Source organism: Microcaecilia unicolor, chromosome 6 (assembly GCF_901765095.1).
Source record: "Microcaecilia unicolor chromosome 6, aMicUni1.1, whole genome shotgun sequence".
Taxonomy (NCBI): Eukaryota; Metazoa; Chordata; class Amphibia; order Gymnophiona; family Siphonopidae; genus Microcaecilia; species Microcaecilia unicolor.
The window spans coordinates 63,767,604-63,787,963 of NC_044036.1; the positions used below are offsets into that span (position 1 = coordinate 63,767,604).

At 44.2% G+C, this 20,360-nt stretch overlaps 1 protein-coding gene across 2 annotated transcripts in view; it reads right to left on the reverse strand.

Annotated features, from left to right (window-relative positions):
• COL24A1 (collagen type XXIV alpha 1 chain) overlaps window positions 1-20,360 on the reverse strand; it is an 804,368-nt gene that overhangs the window by 365,607 nt on the left and 418,401 nt on the right. For both annotated transcript variants that reach the window (XM_030205800.1, XM_030205801.1), the window contains one exon: window positions 7,188-7,232. In XM_030205800.1, the coding sequence (XP_030061660.1) occupies window positions 7,188-7,232 (45 nt within the window). The remainder of the gene's footprint in view (window positions 1-7,187; window positions 7,233-20,360) is intronic.

Genomic DNA, 20,360 nt, shown 5'->3' on the forward strand with positions numbered 1-20,360 from the left:
GGGCGGTCCGCCCCGGGTGCACGCCGCTTGGGAGGGGGGGTGCCACGCGTCTGTCGGCAACGCTCATTCCCTGCTCCCTCTGCCCCGGAACGGGTTACTTCCTGTTCTGGAGCAGGGAACGAGCGAAGCCGACAGGCGCACGGCACCCCCCCCCAGCAGGTAAAGATGCACCCGGGGGGGAGGTGTCCGTCGTTTCGCCACTGTAGGGGGGGTGCCGCGCGTCTGTCGGCAATGCTCGTTCCCTGCTTCCTCTGCCCCAGAACAGGAAGTAATAGGGAGTGTTGCCAACAGACGCGCGGCACCCCCCCCCCCCCAGCAGGTAAAGATGCACCCGGGGGGGGGGGGGGGTGTCCGTCGTTTTGCTGGAGGGGGGTGCTGCACCTGGGGGGGGGGGCGCAACAGCGATCCGCCCCGGGTGTCAGCTACCCTAGGAACGCCACTGCATTGATACAGTCTCAGTCTCCTCCTCTAAGGAGCTTTAATCACAATTCAACCTTTCCAGGCACTACCTTCTGTCCTTGTGTAGTATGCTGGGCTAATCTCCTCCACAGGTTCCTCCCAAACTGCACCAGCTTTGCTTCCCCAATCTTAAACAATTCAGGTAGTACTGCAGCCAGGAAACCTTTCACCTTGCCATCTGGAGTCTGTACTGGAGTCTGTGCTAGAGCCGAAACCTCCATGCTCTCCTCCTCCATCTCCTCCACTGCCCCCATTTTATCACATTCCATAGCCTCCTCCCCACCTAGTTCTCCCAACTGCTCCCCATCTCCCAGTCATGCCCCTCCCCCTCTATTTCCTTAGTGTCCTGCCTAGGATCAGGTGGGGTCTGGGGATGGTAGTTCCTATCCTTAGTTAGCATTCTGGTCGGTCTTTAGGTCACTAGGAGGCGAATTCCATGTTTATAAGGAATCTGTGAACGAAATTTGCTCTTCGTCAAGAGCACACTTTCCTTCTGCCTCTGCCCTCCTTGAAGCAGACTCCTCTCAAACCCCTTACAATTTGGACGTCTTTTGTTCGAAAATGGACCAAAAAATAGGATGTCCAAATCACAGGACGTCCATAGTATTTTGGAACACAAAAGATAGACATCCATCTTTTTTGAAAATTACCTTCTTTCCTGTTTGTAATTTGGAAGTCTTTGTAAAACGTCCAAATTCTGATTTAGACGTTTCTTTTGAAAATGCCCCTCTAATGTAAACTTGTAAGTCTAAGTGCTTTAAAAATACGCCTCTATGGCTTTTGTGCCAGTTCCAACTAAGTCAGAATGCTGCAAGTGATATGACCACACCACACCTTTCCAGCAAAAACTACATTGGCTTCCAGTACCTTACAGGGCTAAATTTAAAACTCTATTTTTGATTTTCAAGCTTTTCAGGTAAAATAGGCCACAGTTCTTAAAGAATGTTAGCCCTCTACATACAGTGGGGGAAATAAGTATTTGATCCCTTGCTGATTTTGTAAGTTTGCCCACTGACAAAGACATGAGCAGCCCATAATTGAAGGGTAGGTTATTGGTAACAGTGAGAGATAGCACATCACAAATTAAATCCGGAAAATCACATTGTGGAAAGTATATGAATTTATTTGCATTCTGCAGAGGGAAATAAGTATTTGATCCCCCACCAACCAGTAAGAGATCTGGCCCCTACAGACCAGGTAGATGCTCCAAATCAACTCGTTACCTGCATGACAGACAGCTGTCGGCAATGGTCACCTGTATGAAAGACACCTGTCCACAGACTCAGTGAATCAGTCAGACTCTAACCTCTACAAAATGGCCAAGAGCAAGGAGCTGTCTAAGGATGTCAGGGACAAGATCATACACCTGCACAAGGCTGGAATGGGCTACAAAACCATCAGTAAGACGCTGGGCGAGAAGGAGACAACTGTTGGTGCCATAGTAAGAAAATGGAAGAAGTACAAAATGACTGTCAATCGACAAAGATCTGGGGCTCCACGCAAAATCTCACCTCGTGGGGTATCCTTGATCATGAGGAAGGTTAGAAATCAGCCTACAACTTCAAGGGGGGAACTTGTCAATGATCTCAAGGCAGCTGGGACCACTGTCACCACGAAAACCATTGGTAACACATTACGACATAACGGATTGCAATCCTGCAGTGCCCGCAAGGTCCCCCTGCTCCGGAAGGCACATGTGACGGCCCGTCTGAAGTTTGCCAGTGAACACCTGGATGATGCCGAGAGTGATTGGGAGAAGGTGCTGTGGTCAGATGAGACAAAAATTGAGCTCTTTGGCATGAACTCAACTCGCCATGTTTGGAGGAAGAGAAATGCTGCCTATGACCCAAAGAACACCGTCCCCACTGTCAAGCATGGAGGTGGAAATGTTATGTTTTGGGGGTGTTTCTCTGCTAAGGGCACAGGACTACTTCACCGCATCAATGGGAGAATGGATGGGGCCATGTACCGTACAATTCTGAGTGACAACCTCCTTCCCTCCGCCAGGGCCTTAAAAATGGGTCGTGGCTGGGTCTTCCAGCACGACAATGACCCAAAACATACAGCCAAGGCAACAAAGGAGTGGCTCAGGAAGAAGCACATTAGGGTCATGGAGTGGCCTAGCCAGTCACCAGACCTTAATCCCATTGAAAACTTATGGAGGGAGCTGAAGCTGCGAGTTGCCAAGCGACAGCCCAGAACTCTTAATGATTTAGAGATGATCTGCAAAGAGGAGTGGACCAAAATTCCTCCTGACATGTGTGCAAACCTCATCATCAACTACAGAAGACGTCTGACCGCTGTGCTTGCCAACAAGGGTTTTGCCACCAAGTATTAGATCTTGTTTGCCAGAGGGATTAAATACTTATTTCCCTCTGCAGAATGCAAATAAATTCATATACTTTCCACAATGTGATTTTCCGGATTTAATTTGTGATGTGCTATCTCTCACTGTTACCAATAACCTACCCTTCAATTATGGGCTGCTCATGTCTTTGTCAGTGGGCAAACTTACAAAATCAGCAAGGGATCAAATACTTATTTCCCCCACTGTACCTTTGAGACCTCTAAGGTCCTCTGAAGGAGCATTACCATCTGCACTCTCTTCAAAAGAAATTGCATGATGTGATACTTGCTTTCTCAGGAATAGCCCCCATACTCTTGAACTTACTCTCAGAGGGACTACTTCTAACTCAACACTACCTCTACTTCAGGAAGCAGGTGATTGCCTGGCTCTTTTCCCAAACCTATAATACATGTGGTACCTGAACTAGCTTGCTACATACCCTGTAACTTAGACCAGTTCTTCATATTTTATTTAATGGTACATACAGTATATATGCCTTCAGCTTAGCCACCCATCTATTTATCCCAACTGACCTGACTTCGCACTACCTATCTTGTTCCCGTCTATATATCTTGATCCCTTGGCTACATAGTAAGTTGTTTATGAACAGCATTAGCATCATATCTATGTTATTTAAATGTTCTAATGCAGGCCAATTAGGGGCTTCATTGGTATTATGATATTATTATTATTAGCATTTGTATAGCGCTACCAGACGCACACAGCGCTGGACACCTGACACAGAGAGACAGTCCCTGCTCAATAGAGCTTACAATCTAAAATAACACAGACAGACAAGACAATTAAATGCGAGGGAAGTACTGGGTGAGAAGGAACAAGAGGGGGGAGGCAAATGAGTAGTGGCTAGGAGCCATAAGCAGTAATGAAAAGGTGGGTTTTCAGCACAGATTTGAAAACAGGTAGAGATGGAGCTAGACGTACAGGCTCAGGAAGTTTATTCCAGGCATAAGGTGCCGTGAGAGAAAAGGAACGAAGCCTGGAGTTAGCAGTGGAGGAGAAGGGGGACGACAAGAGAGATTTGTCCAGTGAGCGGAGGTCACGAGGAGGAATGTAGGGAGAGATGAGAGTGGAGAGGTAATGGGGGGCTGCAGAATAGATGCATTTAAAGGTCAGTAAGAGAAGTTTGAACTGTATACGGAAACGGACAGGGAGCCAGTGAAGTGACTTGAGGAGTGGGTTAGTGTGGGTATAACAATTTTGGCAGAAAATAAGCCATGCTGCAGAATTTTGGACAGACTGGAGAGGAGAGAGATGACTGAATGGAAGACCAGTGAGAAGTAAATTGCAATAATCCAAGCGAGCGGTGACAAGGGTGTGGATAAGGGTTTTGGCAGCGTATTCAGAAAGGAAGGGGTGAATTTTGCTAATGTTGTAGTTAAAGAAACGACAGGTTTTGGTGATCTGTTGAATATGTGCAGAGAAGGAGAGAGAGGAATCAAAGATGACACCAAGATTACGAGCCGAGGAGACAGGGAGGATGTGAGAGCCATTAACAGAGATAGAGAATGGGGGAAGAGGGGAGGTGGGTTTAGGGGGAAAAATGAGAAGTTCAGTTTCAGTCATGTTTAGCTTCAGATGGCGTAGAGACATCTAAGCAGCAATGTCAGACAAGCAGGATGAAATTTTGTCCTGGATTAAGGTTGAGATTTCAGGGGTGGAGATGTAGACCTGAGAATCGTCTGCGTAAAGATGGTACTGAAAGCCGTGGGATGAAATCAGGGTACCAAGGGAAGAGGTATAGATGGAGAAGAAGAGGGGTCCAAGGACAGAACCCTGAGGCACACCAACTGAAAGCGGGATGGAAGTTGAAGAGGAACCGCCAGAGTGAACACTGAAAGTGTGAAGTGAGAGGTAGGAGGAGAACCAGGAAAGAACAGGACCCTGGAATCCAATCGAGTATAGTGTATCTAGGAGTATGGTGTGGTCTACAGTGTTGAAAGCAGCAGATAGGTCAAGAAGGATAAGGATAGAATAGAGACCTCTAGATTTAGCCAGCAGCAGGTCATTAAAGACTTTGGTAAGTGCAGTTTCAGTAGAGTGAAGAGGGCGGAAACCAGATTAGAGTGGGTCAAGAATAGGTTGAAAAGAAAGAAAGTCAAGACAATTGCGGTGAACGACGCGTTCAAGTAATTTGGAGAGGAAAGGGAGAAGGGAGATGGGGCGATAGTTGGAGTGACAGGTAGGGTCAAGTGAGGGTTTTTTAAGGAGTGGAGTGACAACAGCATGTTTGAAGGCCGTAGGAACAGTTGCAGTGAAGAGTGAAAGATTAAGGATGTGACATATCTATTATCATATCTATGTTATTTGAATGTTCTTTTACACTGCCTATATGGTACCATCTGTATTGTACAGATATTTATCATATTTCTGTTATAATTATTCTACAGTGCTGTTAAATGTGTACATTTCTGATAATGTATCATGCTAATGCTATTACTAGGTTTCAATTTGCCATTTCCAAGGTTACCTCATTGATTGTATTTATGTTTATATTTGGCCATTTTAATATTATTATGCTCTTAACAAAACTGTACGTTTTATGTTAAACTATTACCTGCTGTACATCACTTTGGGTGACTCTCTTCATAAAGGTGATTAATAAATAACAACAAAGAAATCAACCAATCAAATTGGAAGGAAACTAAGAAATCATCCAGCAAATATGGAGTTGATAAGAGAGCTTGTTCAATGTTTGTATTAATTTAGCACTGTCATTCGCAAGCATCAAAGTAATTTATAATTTCAAATTTTAAATTATAAAATGATGAACATCTAAGAGCAAAATAACAGCCAAGAACGTATAGTGGAGGAGTAACCAGGGAAGCCCAGATCAAATCCCACTGCAGCTCTTTGTGGCTTTGGACAAGATACTTAACCCTCTACTGCCTCAGGTACAAACTTAGGGACTCTTTTACTAAAGTGCGGTTATATCTGGGCTTAATGTGTTTTAACTCAAGACTTTCCTGTGTACTAAGCCCAGATTTTTAACATGGCATTTATGGGGGAAATTTTGAAAATGTTTTAATGCAGGTCATGTGCTAATTGCAACAACTGCATACAGTTAATGCAGGAGCACTTACTGCATTATACATTTAGCTCATGCTAATCGTAACATGCTAACTGGATAATGTGGGAACATTTGCTCTCTGTCCATGATGCACCTCTCCTAAAAATATTTTTAAAAAATAGGTAACACGTGGGTTAGTGAGTGCAAATGCGGTAGCTATTAGTGTGTGCTAACCACACGTTAAGGTCTTAATGCCATTTAGTAAAAGGGCCCCTTAGATTGTGAGCCTCCCAGAGACAGGAAAATACTTAGTGTACCAGAATGAAACCTGCCCTAAGCTACAACTGAACAGGGTGAGAGTCAAATCCTTATAACAGTATATACCAGAGAAATCAGTTTCCCAAACCCTGGCCAAAAGCCAAACTGAGCAATCCAGGCTTGCCATTAAATACCTTTTACTAAGGTGCTCTGAAAAATGGCCTGCACTGGTGTAGATGCATGTACTGGATGCGCGCAGGTCCATTTTTCAGTGCACCTGCAAAAAAGGCCTTTTATTTTTGGCCGAAAATGGACGTGCGGCAAAATCAAAATTGGTCGTGTCCATTTTGGGCCTCAGACCTTATCGCCACCCATTGACTTAGTGGTAAGATCTCACGCGTTAACTGGGCTGTAATCGTCAGCGCACATGCAATGTCGATTCCTGTCTGGTTAGTGTTGCGCATAGCAGGTGTGCGTATAAAATGAAATTACCGCCCAGGCCACGTGGTAGTTCAAAACTGACATGCGTAGGATGCCCATACTCACCTGTGCAGCTTAGTAAAAGGGCCCCCCAAGCAACTAAACATCATTAAAAGCCTTGGAAAAGAAATATGTCTTTAAACTTGCTTTGAATTTTAGGAAGAAAGTTTCAAGGAACAGATATGTTAGAATAGAATTCCAGAGCATTGGTGCCAAGCAAAAAAATAACTGAGTGGTGGGAACAATCCAAGCAAGCTTGAAAGATGGGGAACAGCAAGCTTTCCCCAAAAGCAGAGATCTAAGATACTATGGTAGCTAGCATGGTCTCTACAATCTAAGGAAGACCTTTTCGATATGACACAGATTTCTTTAAAGGAGGAGGAAGAACACACCCCTCTCAATGAGATTTTAATCACAAATGAGTACTACCCTAAAGATAGCGTTTGCACTGCTTTACCTGTGGAAATGACTGAAAAGTACCCTGTTTACACAGTAAGACAGTCCTATGATACTAGTTTCTAGCTTCCCAGATTAAGCTGAGTCAATTTTCGCCTCTCAATAAGTAATAGTCCTTTTCATAACAAAATTCATATACAATTTATAAGATATGCTTACTGCTTCACCAGTTTTTCCAATGACTCCTGGATCTCCTGGTTCTCCCTGTTAATACCAAAGTTTGTAAAAGTTTATTATTCTCATCTGTTTTTCAAATTTACATCTTTTTATTTTATTCTTCAAAATTTTCATTTTTTTCTATGCAGTTAAATAAATGTATACTTTAACTGTTATTAATACAACTACTAAACTAGGGATAAAAGGTATATTTCAGTTAGCACATTTAGGGGCTCATTTTCGAAACAGAAAAAAATCAAAAAATTGGCACGAAGTGGCAGATGGACTTTTTTTTCGTCAAAGCATCCAAATTGCTATATTCAAACCCATTTTTAGAAATTTTTTTATGCAGTTCAAATGCAGCGCATCCAAATCACAAGGGGGTGTGGTGTGTTGGGGGGATTTGGGTGTTCCTAAAAACTTGGATGTTTTTCTCCCATAATGGAACAATGCAAAAACGTTCTGGGCTAAAAGTTAAACTTTTTGGTCTAGACCTGTTTCAATCATGACTTAGGGCCAGATGCACTAAACTTAACGAGCCATTAACAAGCCATTAACGAGCAAGTAGTAAACCGTGGCATGCACTAAATGCTTCGAGCCATTTTCCGACCATGGTAGCAGCTAATGAAAACGGAATGCAGATGAGCAAATTAATACCCCAATGTATATAAATCGTATTGTAATGAGATGCACTACCGTTTTCTGATTGCCTAACCGTGGAAAATCTAACGGGAGGTCTGTACCTCTCGTTGGGGCTGCGCAGCCTCTAAAAACTTCTATAAATGTAACAAAAAAAAAATCGGCAAAAAAAACCGTCCAAGTGCTCATCAGGGCCGTCTTTCTAAAGCGCCTAACATGGACGTCCTTCACTGAAACATAAAAAAAAAAAAAAAAAAGACGGCCAATTGGACGTTTTTCCCCAGATTTTTTTTGTGATGGGTGTTCTTCTGCGAGGACGTCCACATAAAAAAAAACTATTTGGACGTCCCTTTCAATTATGCCCCCTCCAGGTTTCTCTCAGCCAATCACAGCGCATTTAGCTGTCACCGGTGTCAGCTAAACGTGCTGTGATTGGCGGAGAGAGACCTGGAGGGGGGCATAATCGAAAGGGACGTCTAAATAGTTTTTTTGGACATCCTCGCATGTCCCAATGCCGGTGGTGGTAATTTGGTGCAACTCTCACCCCTCCATCGCCCCCAGAGCCATGTGTTCCCAGGGAGGAGGGTCTGCACGGTCACCCGCAATCCACCCCCTTCTTCCAAGAGTGGGGTGGCAGGGATCACCGGCTGAACTGGCGGCTGCAGCTTGCGCTCCGGCCCGCGGCTCTAACAAGTGCTTGTCAGGGACGTCCTTTTTGGACGTCTTTGGCATGTGCAGAGCAGCCAGCATAACGCTTCACTGCTCTGCGCATGCTCGACTGGCCGACTGGTTTCCGAGGGAATAGAGAATGCAAGTGAGCTACAACAAGCAGCTCATTTGCATTCCATTTCCTTGATGCATGGCCGTTCCCTACCAATTTGCTATGGAATCGGTAAGGGAACGGCTCTTTCGAGGACTTTAGTGCATCTAGCCTTTAGTCACGAAAAGTTGCCCTAAATGACCAAATGACCTCTGGAGGGATTAAGGCAAGAACCTCACCCCACCCCCTTTACTCTGCTAGTGGTCACCTCTCAAAGATGTGAAAGAAATAGTACATACCAGTCTCTGATTTGCATACACTGTCTCCATTATATGCACATCTCTTTCATGCATATTCATTGTGGATATCTTGAAAATCTGACTGGCAAGGGGGTACTCCAGAACAGACTTGGGAAACACTGTATTAGAACAGCAAGCAGTTCCCTGGAGTAGCCTACTGATTGGTGCAGTGCACTGTAGAAAAGGGAAACCAGGCCTATATCCCACTCTAACTCTTACACTTGTAATGCAAAGTGTGATCTGTCCAAAATCCACCAAAAACCTACTGTACCCATATAAGTGAACCCTGCAGCTATAAGGGCTATTGTAGTGGCATACAGCTAGGTACAGTAGGTTTTTGGTGGGTTTTAGAGGGCTCACCATATAATATAAGGGGGTAATGGTGAGATGTGTATCTGGGACCTTTTCTGTGAAGTCCACTGCAGTGCCCCCTAGGGTGCCCCACTGGTCTGCTAAGATGTCTGTGTGGCCAGTGTACTAAGAATGCTTCCCCCCCACCACCCCAATACACCCTAATGTCTTGTTTTTGTGCATTTTTCACTTGTTTTGTTTTTAAGCAGTCTGAAAAGATAGACGCACTGAGCACAAAAACATCTAGCAAATGGCCATTTTCAAATTCAAAAGGTAGATATTTTTCTGGTTCAAAACCTGCTATGTTTGCCACTTGATTTTTGGACGTTTTCAGCAAACCATACAAAATTGGATTTAGATGTCATATTAAAAATGCCCCTCTTAATAATTTCAGCATTTCTCATCTTAAACCTTAACATTCAGTTGCACACTTGTCCCCTCTTTTCCCTATTTGCATTCTGATAGATACTCACAAATGTATGCAGTGGCAGAAAGTAACACAAGGAGGAAATGAACAAAAGTCAGCACAGACCTTCCCACTGCTATTTAAACTGCTTTTAAGCTTAGTGATAAATGTAAAGAACTCTGTTTAGCTCCCGAGATTGCCAACAAAACAGCTGAAACCATACAATTCAAAAGAGCCAACACTGGTATCAAGATAGCTCCCCAAAATCATAAGTGTTCAATTCCAGTCAGTGAACGCTATAGTTCTCTTTTACAAGATATCCATAATTCATATTCATGAAATCTGCAAACAGTTAATTAAACTAACGAGGTCTCTTACTATAAATTAGTTAATGTTATCTGCAGCAGGGCCCACAGGAATAAAATGGGCCCTGTGTCAGATTACATTGTGTTAATCTTTAGTAAAAGACCCTCTAAGAACATAAGAGCCTTTCTACTAAAAGCAGTAAATCACTTAGCCCTAGATTCAATAAAAGGTGCTCAAAATTTGGTGCTGAGCAGTATTCTATAATGGGTATTCCAGGATTGGCGCCCTTTATAGAACAGCACATAGCATCAGGATCCACACTAAACTTTGGAAGCAAGGAGTTACACCAACTATAACCAGGCGTAAATCTCAGTGCGCAAGTGGAGCGCAGATCTGGACTATTCTAAAACACTGTGTGCATTTTAAGGGTACACCAATGACCCACCCATGCCCACACCCCTTTGCAGATCCACGCAGAAACACTTAGGCACTATTCTATAAATGGGACTGTGTGTTTTTGCGTGATCTGCCATTTCTGCCCCATTTTTGATATACCGCCAGTGAGATCACTCAATTACAAATATCCACTTAATAGTTTACAACATGTTACAGTCCCCAGCAGGAGTCATAATAAGAACATAAGTACCTAAGTATTGCCATACTGGGCATGACCAGTATCCTGTTTCCAACAGTGGCCAATCCACGTCACAAATACCTGGCAAGATCCCAAAAAAGAACAAAGCATTCTATACTGCTTATCCCAGAAATAGTGTATTTTCCCCAAGTCCATTTAATAATGGTCTATGGACTTTTTCTTTAGGAAGCCGTCCAAAACTTTTAAAAATTCCTCTAAGCTAACCGCCTTTACCACATTCTCTGGCAACGAATTCCAGAGTTTAATTACATGTTGAGTGAAGAAATATTTTCTCCGATTCGTTGTAAGGTCCTCTTGTAATCTTTCACAATCCTCCCATGATTTAACGACTTTGAATAACTTTTTGTCATCAGTAAATTTAATTACCTCATTAGTTACTCCCATCTCTAGGTCATTTATAAATATGTTAAAAAGCAGCGGTCCCAGCACAGACCCCTGGGGAACTCCACTAACTACCCTTCTCCATTGAGAATAATGACCATTTAACCCTACTCTCTGTTTTCTATCTTTTAACCAGTTTTTAATCCACAATAGAACACTACCTTCTATCCCATGACTCTCCAATTTCCTCTGGAGTATTTCATAAGGTACTTTGTCAAACGCCTTCTGAAAATCCAGATACACAATATCAACCAGCTCACCTTTGTGAACAAACATGTGGTAGATTGGCGAGGCAAGATTTCCCTTCACTAAATCCATGTTGACAATCACGCCTATTTTCGAAAGAGAAGGGCGCCCATCTTTCGACACAAATCAGGAGATGGGCATCCTTCTCCCAAGGTCGCCCAAATCGGTATAATCGAAAGCCAATTTGGGGCGTCCTCAACTGCTTTCCGTCGCGGGGACGACTAAAGTTCACGAGGGCATGTCGGAAGCATAGCAAAGGCGGGACTAGGACGTGCTTAACACATGGGCGTCCTTGGCCGATAATGGAAAAAAGAAGGGCGTCCCTGACGAGCACTTGGCTGACTTTACTTGGTCCATTTTTTCTTGCGAGCAAGCCTCAAAAAGGTGCCCGAACTGACCAGATGATCACCAGAGGGAATCGGGGATGACCTTCCCTTACTCTCCCAGTGGTCACTAACCCTCTCCCACCCTCAAAAAAACTTTAAAAATATTTTTTACCAGCCTCAAATGTCATACCCAGCTCCATGACAGCAGCATGCAGGTCCATTGAGCAGTTTTAGTGGGTGCAGTGCACTTCAGGCAGGCGGACCCAGGCCCATCCCCCCTACCTGTTACACTTGTGGTGGTAAATGTGAGCCCTTCAAAACCCACCAAAAACCCACTGTACCCACATGTAGGTGCCCCCTTCACCCCTTAGGGCTATGGTAGTGGTGTATAGTTGTGGGTAGTGGGTTTTGGGGGGCTCAGCATCCAAGGTAAGGGAGCTATGCACCTGGAAGCAATTTGTGAAGTCCACTGCAGTGCCCCCTAGGATGCCCGGTTGGTGTCCTAGCATGTCAGGGGAACCAGTGCACTAAGAATGCTGGCTCCTCCCAAGACCAAATGGCTTGGATTTGGTCGTTTCTGAGATGGGTGTCCTCGGTTTCCATTATTACTGAAAACCAGGGATGACCATCTCTAAGGACAACCATCTCTAAGGTCGACCTAAATGTTAAGATTTGGGCATCCCCGACCGTATTATCGAAACGAAAGATGGACGCCCATCTTGTTTCGATAATACTGGTTTCCCCGCCCCTTCCCAAGGACGTCCAACGAGGACACCCTCAGGAAAACCTGGGAGGCTCGTTTGATTATGCCCCTCTTTGTCTCATTAATCCATGCTTCTGAATATGCTCTGATGTCAGACTCACCAGTCTATAATTTCCCGCATCTCCTCTGGAACCTTTTAAAAAAATTGGCGTTACATTGGCCACCTTCCAATCTTCAGGTTCTATGCTCGATTTTAAGGATAAATTACATATTACTAACAATAGCTCCGCAAGTTCATTTTTCAGTTCTATCAGTACTCTGGGATGAATACCATCCGGTCCAGGAGATTTGCTACTCTTCAGTTTGTAGAACTGCCCCATTACGTCCTCCAGGTTTACAGAGAATTCATTAAGTTTCTCCGAGTTGTCAGCTTCGAATACCATTTCTGGCACCGGTATCCCACCCAAATCTTCCTCGGTGAAGACCGAAGCAAAGCATTCATTTAATCTCTCCACTACGGCTTTGTCCTCCCTGATCGCTGCTTTTACTCCTCGGTCATCTAGCAGTCCAACCAATTCTTTTGCCGACTTCCTGCTTTCAATATAGCTTAAAAAGTTTTTACTATGTTTTTTTGCCTCCAATGCAATCTTTTTTTCAAAGTCCCTCTTAGCCTTCCTTATCAGCGCTTTGCATTTGACTTGACATTCCTTATGCTGTTTCTTATTATTTTCAGTCGGTTCCTTCTTCCATTTTCTGAAGGATTTTCTTTTAGCTCTAATAGCTTCCTTCACCTCACTTTTTAACCATGCCAGCTGTCGTTTGGTTTTCCGTCCTCCTTTTTTTAATACATGGAATATATTTGGCCTGGGCTTCCAGGATGGTGTTTTTGAACAGCATCCACACCTAATGTAAGTTTTTGACCCTCTCAGCCGCTACTCTTTTTTTCACTGTTCTTCTCATTTTGTCATAATCTCTTTTTTAAAGTTAAACGCTAATATGTTTGGTTTACTTTGTATACTTACTTCAAAGCTAATATCAAATCCGATCATATTATGATCGCTGTTATCAAGCGGTCCCCAGCACCATTACCTCCTACACCAGATCATGCACTCCACTAAGGAATAGGTCAAGAATTTTTCCTCTCGTCAGCTCCTGTACCAGATGCTCCATAAAGCTGTCCTTGATTTCACTTACCTCCCTAGCGTTCCCCGATGTTACATTTACCCAGTCAATATCGGGGTAATTGAAATCACCCATTATTATTGTGTTGCCCAGTTTGTTTGCCTCCCTAATTTCCTTTAACATTTCTGCATCCGTCTGGTCATCCTGGCCAGGTGGATGGTAGTACACTCCTATCATTGTCCTTTTCCCCTTTACACGTGATTAAAGGCTCTCCTTAATATACAATGCTACCCCTCCACCATTTGATCCATCCTATCACTACGATATAATTTGTACCCTGGTATGACAGTGTCCCACTGGTTATCCTCCTTCCACCAGGTCTCAGAGATCTAATTTTTCATTTAGTGCAATATATTCTAACTCTCCCATCTTATTTCTTAGGCTCCTGGCATTCGCATATAGGCATTTCAAACTATGTTTGTTGTTCTTATTTACATCATGCTCAGTACTTGACAGTATTAATTTGCAATCTTTTGTCTGATTTTTATTTAAGGACACCTGATCTACTATAGTCTCTTTTGCAACCTCTCTATCAGGATACTCTATCGTCCCTGTTTTGGTGATATCTTTGAAAGATACCTTATCCTGAACCATGCGCTTTTGAGCGACTGTCGGCCTCCCCCCCCCCCCGGTTTCTAATTTAAAAGCTGCTCTATCTCCTTTTTAAATGCCAATGTCAGCAGCCTGGTCCCACCCTGGAGCACCATCATCTCATCCACGCATTGAGACTCTGGAGCTCTGCCTGTCTCTTGGGCCCTGCGCGTGAACAGGTAGCATTTCAGAAAATGCTACCCTAGAAGTTCTGGATTTGAGCATTCTACCTAAGAGTCTAAGTTTGGTTTCCAGAATCTCTCTCCCACATTTTCCTATGTCATTGGTACCCACATGTACCAAGACAGCCGACTCCTTCCCAGTACTATCTAAAATCCTATCTAGGTGACGCGTGAGGTCCACCACCTTCGCACCAGGCAGGCAAGTCACCAGGCGATCCTCACGTCCATCAGCCACCCAGCTATCTATATGCCTAATGATCGAATCACCAGCTACAACAGCTGTCCTAACCCTTCCCTCCCGAGCAGCACTTAGAGACATATCCTCGGTGCGAGAGGATAGTACATCCCCTGGTGGGCAGGTCCTGGCTACAGGAGTACTTCCTACTTCACCAGGGTGATGCTCTCCTTCTAGGAGACCTCCCTCCTCCAAAGTAGCACAGGGACTAGCAGACGTAATTAGCAGTTTGAATATTGACCCCTTAATATTTAGGAATGCACGCAGGAACAGATGCAGTGTGGGCCCACTATAAATTAAATAAATGAAACATCAAAGCCCTGGCGGTGCATCCTCTGTCCCGATCTCTAATCTTCCCCTGGTTTACACCCCATCCTTGAAGGTCCAAATCATGCCCTAGGCAGAAATCGCTTCCCCCTCCCCCCCAGAGTAAGACCATCCCCCACCCTTCATGGTAGCCACTTTGCATTAGTAGAGGAGTACCGTTCCTGCCTAGACCCACTGAGCTGCCAATGAAGACCACTATGTAGGTCCTGGAAGGGTAGGATCGACCCATCAGTGTCAAACCCAGCTCCTGCCCCTACCCATTTTAGGCAACTAGAGTGGGTTTTGTTACGGAGTTCCTGGTTTTTTTTTAACATACAGTAGAAGTTAGCAGTGTTCAATACTAACATTTACCATGCAGCAAAACCTGCACTATCAGTTTAACGCAGCTTAGTAAAAGATTCCCTAAATATTTAAGGTTGACTAGTGAACTAAATGCCTGCTAATGAATACACATCTCTACTAATTTTTGAAGAGTATTTGAGAATAGATCATCCTTAAAAATTGTCCATCTCCACTCTTCTCTGTTAATTATATACTTTGGCATTAGTCAGCATATGTGAAAATTCTCTCCAGTAAGCTTTCTAAGCTCTGAAAATCAATAGTCACTTCTAGGTTTTATTAAAGAGGCATTAGAAAATAACTTCAGAAAATATTTAACTGGAATGTAGATCAATTATCAAAACTATGCAGGTGGATTTTGCACCAGTTCTTAAAGGTAAAGTAGAAGAGGGCACCTAAATGCAGTAGTGAGACACCTGACAGTATTAAATAAAACTCACCATGAAATAGTCGAAATTCTTATGATCCCCTTATGCCCCTCCCATGTGAACGCCCACTTGTGGTTATGTGCTAAAACACGTGGAGGGGCATAATCGAACGAAAATGTCTATCTCCATGGGCGTTTATCTCCAAGAACGGGTCCGTGAAGGGGCGGACTGAACCGTATTTTCGCAAAAAATAGACGTCCATGTTTTATTTGACAATTCGTGAGCTGGGCGTTTTTGTTTTTCAGCGATAATGGAAAATGAAAGCGCCCAGCTCAAAAACGAATAAATCCAAGGCATTTGTTCGTGGGAGGGGCCAGGATTCGTAGTGCACTGGTCCCCCTCACATGCCAGGACACCAACCGGGCACCCTAGGGGGCACTTTTACAAAAACAAAAAAAAACGTAAAAGAGCTCCCAGGTGCATAGCACCCTTTCCTTGTGTGTTGAGCCCCCCCCAAATCCCCCTCAAAACCCACTGCCCACAAGTCTACACCATTATTATAGCCCTAAGGGGTGAAGGGGGGCACCTACATGTGGGTACAGTGGGTTTGGGGGGGTTGGACGACTAATAAGCATTAAGCAGCACAATTGTAACAGGTAGGGAGGGATGGGCCTGGGTCCACCTGCCTGAAGTCCACTGCACCCCCTAACAACTGCTCCAGGGACCTGCATACTGCTGCCAGGGAGGTGGGTATGACATATGATGGTGAAAATAAAAAGTTGTGAAACATCATTTTTTTTGTGGTGGGAGGGGGTTAGTGACCACTGGGGGAGTCAGGGGAGGTCATCCCCGATTCCTTCCGATGGTCATCTGGTCATTTAGAGCACTTTTTTGGGACCTGTTCGTGTGAAAAAAGGGTCCAACAAAAGTGTCCTAAATGTTCGCTAAAAACGCCTTTATTTTTTCGATTATCGCCCTAACGCGTACATCTCTCCTCGGCCGATAACCACGCCCCAGTTCCACCTTCGCCACACCTCTGACATGCCCCCATCAACTTTGTCCGCATCCGCGACGGAGTGCAGTTGAAAACGTCCAAAATCGGCTTTCGATTATACCGATTTATTCGTTTTTGTGAGATAAACGTCTATCTCCCGATTTGGGTCGAAATCTAGGTGTTTTTCTCTTTCGATTATAAAGTGGTTAGGCACCCAGTTATAGAATAGCTGTGCAAAGCCAGAGTAAAAGACTTAGGCACTTAACTGCCATTTATTCCCCATTTTGGCACTTAATTACAGTTAACTTCTGTTTGAATCTCAAATGTTAGATGCTTAACATTTGGTGAACTCCATAGAACTACCCCGACAGTGTGGTTTTGAAAGTGCAAATTACACGTGTTTCCCCAAATTCTATATATGGCATCTTAAGTTGTGCATGCTAATTTGGCCACATGGCCAAACTGCAAGCACAACTTAATTAACAAGCCGATAAGCACTGATAATTGGTTAATTAGTAGCACTAATTGCCTTTAATTAGAATTAACATGCACAACTTTCTAGGTATATTCTATAATGCTGTGCACGTAAATTCTAATGTGCGCAGTCAAAAAGAGGGCATGGCCATGGGCGTGAAATGTGTGGGTTGTGGGCGTTTCAAAAATCTATGCGCACTATTATAGAATACACCCGATCTGCGCCTAACTTAGGTGTAGGTATTTAGGCCTGGTTTTAGGTGGCCTAAATGGTCACAAGAACAGCATAAGAGCATATTCTATCAACTACATGTAACTTTCGGCGTACTTTATAGAATCACACTAACCGCAGGGTTTTTCAGCATTGATTTTTAAAGTGCAATATATAGAATTCCCCCCATTGCCTTTGACCCAACACTATCCCAGAAGTGCTTCCACAAAAATGTGAGTAAATGTACACGTTATAGGCGGGCAATTTTTAAAAAGTCATTTTATCCTAGTAAATAGTCACATACAGCATACTATGAGAAGGGAGAGGCTGTCCTACCCTGGTTAGGCCCCTAGAGGGCGCTGTTCCCCTAAAATGTACAGGGAGAAGGGCTGGGTGAGTCGCTGAAGGGAGCCAGTAAGGGGAGGTATAGCTGGAGGTCGCTAGGACCGGGGAGAGTCCTGGAGGTGGAAACAGGTGCAGCAGGTTATGGGCTGGGTCCTGTTTGGCCATTAAACACTTAATACCCCACCTGAGTGGTGAGGGGGCGAGGAGAGCTAGCAGGGAAGAAGAGAGCTGGTAGCTGAAACTGGAGGTCCCCATGTGAAGTACTGGCTGAGCCCTTTGGACGGGTGGTGAACTGTGTGCAAAGCAAGGAAGCTGGCTGGGGTAAGAAGGCCCTAGAGTGCCAGGTATAAGAACTGTGTGTTACAAGGACGGACTGGGTGTCCGGGTTACAAGGAAGGACTGGGTGTCCAGGTGCTTAAGCTGGAAGATTGAACTGAGTAGGAAGAAAGGTTTAAGTTGGAAGAACTGTTTAAGCTTGTAAAAGTGTCTTAAGCTGGAAGAAGTGTGCCCCAGGGGCTGGAATAAAGATGTGTATGAAAATATCCTGTTGGTGAGACCTGACTATGTTTGCCTTTTGAGAAGCAGGTCACCCTGAGCAGAAAGGGGTAGTAGACCAATTTGCATAAAATATGCATATTGAGAACCAGCTCACCCTGAGTGAAAGAGGGACCTGGGATCCTGAGGTGGGAGCTTCATCTTCACAGTAACCTCATCTTCACAATACATGGCTTTTGAAAACTGCATTCATAATGAACGACAAATCTCAACTTTTCTACAGGTACAATGTTAAAGGGTCATGGATTTGATATATTGTCTTTCTGTGGTATAACCAAAGTGGTTTCCATTTTTATTATATGCAGACACTTTCTCTGTCTCTAGTGGACTCACAATCTAAGTTTTGTACCTGGGGCAATGGAGGTTTAAGTGACTTGCCTAGGTTCACAAGGAGCTGCAATGGGAATCAAACCCAGTTCCCAAGGTTCTCTGCCCACCCTTCAAGGGGTGATTTTATTTTAAACATATGGCGCCACATATATAACCTCTTATAAAATACTAGCAGTATTAAAGTACACATGGCATAACATGATGGCACATATTTTGCTAATGGGTGTATATCACAGAGGCCATGGCAAGGTGTAAACCCTCCATATTTTTATTTTAGTATAGCCATCTTGCATTTCTTAAGCTAGGCGCAGACCTGAAATTGCAAGACAGCTATAAATGTGTTTTTTCTGATAACTACCTTTTTAATGCTGCAGCAATTTGTGGTTTGACATTTGGCCTATGCTAACTTGTGATAAGTTGCTTGTCAGCAACCAAGAACCAGAGACTTCTATGACTAAGGAAACCTGCAGTATCCAGATAAACAATCAAAAGGAGAAGCAAGTGGGTTTGAGTGAAATTGCAGCTTCAGCAAGAGGGTGTGGGCACTAGCATGATGACTATGCATAACTGGTACATAAGTCAACCATTACCTAATAAAAACTTATGCTTATGTATATGACAAGTCTTAAACTGTTCATGCAATAAGGGAACCAACGAAACGAGTTGGAAGATGGTAGAAAGTGCTGGAACAGGATTCACCATAAAAGGAAATAGAATGTTCTGGAAAGATGCATATTCATTAGGTAAGAAGGATAATTAAGGGAATAAAGAAAGAAAAAGGTATATAAGAGGAAACAGAACTGAGGATGGAGAGCCTCAGTGTGTCTACACTAGCAAGCGAACATATTGACAGCTGCCAGTGAAAAATCTGTTTAATTGCTACATATTATTCTCTATTGGGATTTTATTTTTTAATATTGGCTTCTTAAAATAAACATTTATTAAGTCTAATACTTATTTAGTAGCCAGAGATTTTCTTGCCTGGGGAGGAGGGAACATTTCTCAAAGGTCCACCCTCCAGGAGAGCTCCAGAAGGCTACTCCTGTCTCTGAGGCAAGGACAGGAGTGTGAAAGGGGTAGAGTTTGAAAGTTTGTGCATACATTAAACTACACATGTAAATTCAGAAAACATATTCCCGCTGAACCAACCTAAAGGGGCATAATCGAACGGCGCTGGCCAAATCGATGGCCGGCCATCTTTGGGGCCGGTGCCAAGCGTATTTTTGAAATACGCTTGGTGCTGGCCAAATCGCTCGCTGTATTTAGAGAAGGATCGCTGGGTTTATATGAGATGACCGCCTTCGTTTTTCAGTCATAATGGAAACCAGGCCCGGCCAGCTCAAACCCGGCAAAATTAAAGGCATTTGGCCGTGGGAGGAGCCAGCATTTGTAGTGCACTGGCCCCCCTCACATGCCAGGACACCAACCGGGCACCCTAGGGGGGCACTTAAAAAATGTTAAAAAAACAAAAATAGCTTCCAGGTGCATAGTACCCTTACCTTGTGTGCTGAGCCCCCCAAATCCCCCCCCCAAAACCCACTCGCCACAGCTCTACACCATTACCATAGCCCCAAGGGTGAAGGGAGGCACCTACATGTGGGTACAGTGGGTTTGGGGGGGGGGGGTTTGGAGGGCTCTACATTAACCACCACAAGTGGAACAGGTAGGGGGGGATAGGCCCGGGTCCACCTGCCTGAAGTGCACTGCATCCACTAAAATCTGCTCCAGGGACCTGCATACTGCTGTCAAGGAGCTGGGTATGACATTTCAGGCTGGCATACAGGCTGGCAAAAAGGTTTTTTATTTTTTTGGGTGGGAGGGGGTTGGTGACCACTGGGGGAGTAAGGGGAGGTGATCCCCGCTTCACTCCGGTGGTCATCTGGTCAGTTGGGGCACTTTTTCCAAACTTGGTCCTAAAAATAAATGGACCAAGTCCGGCCGGCGAAATGCTCGTTCGAGCCGGCTTCTTTT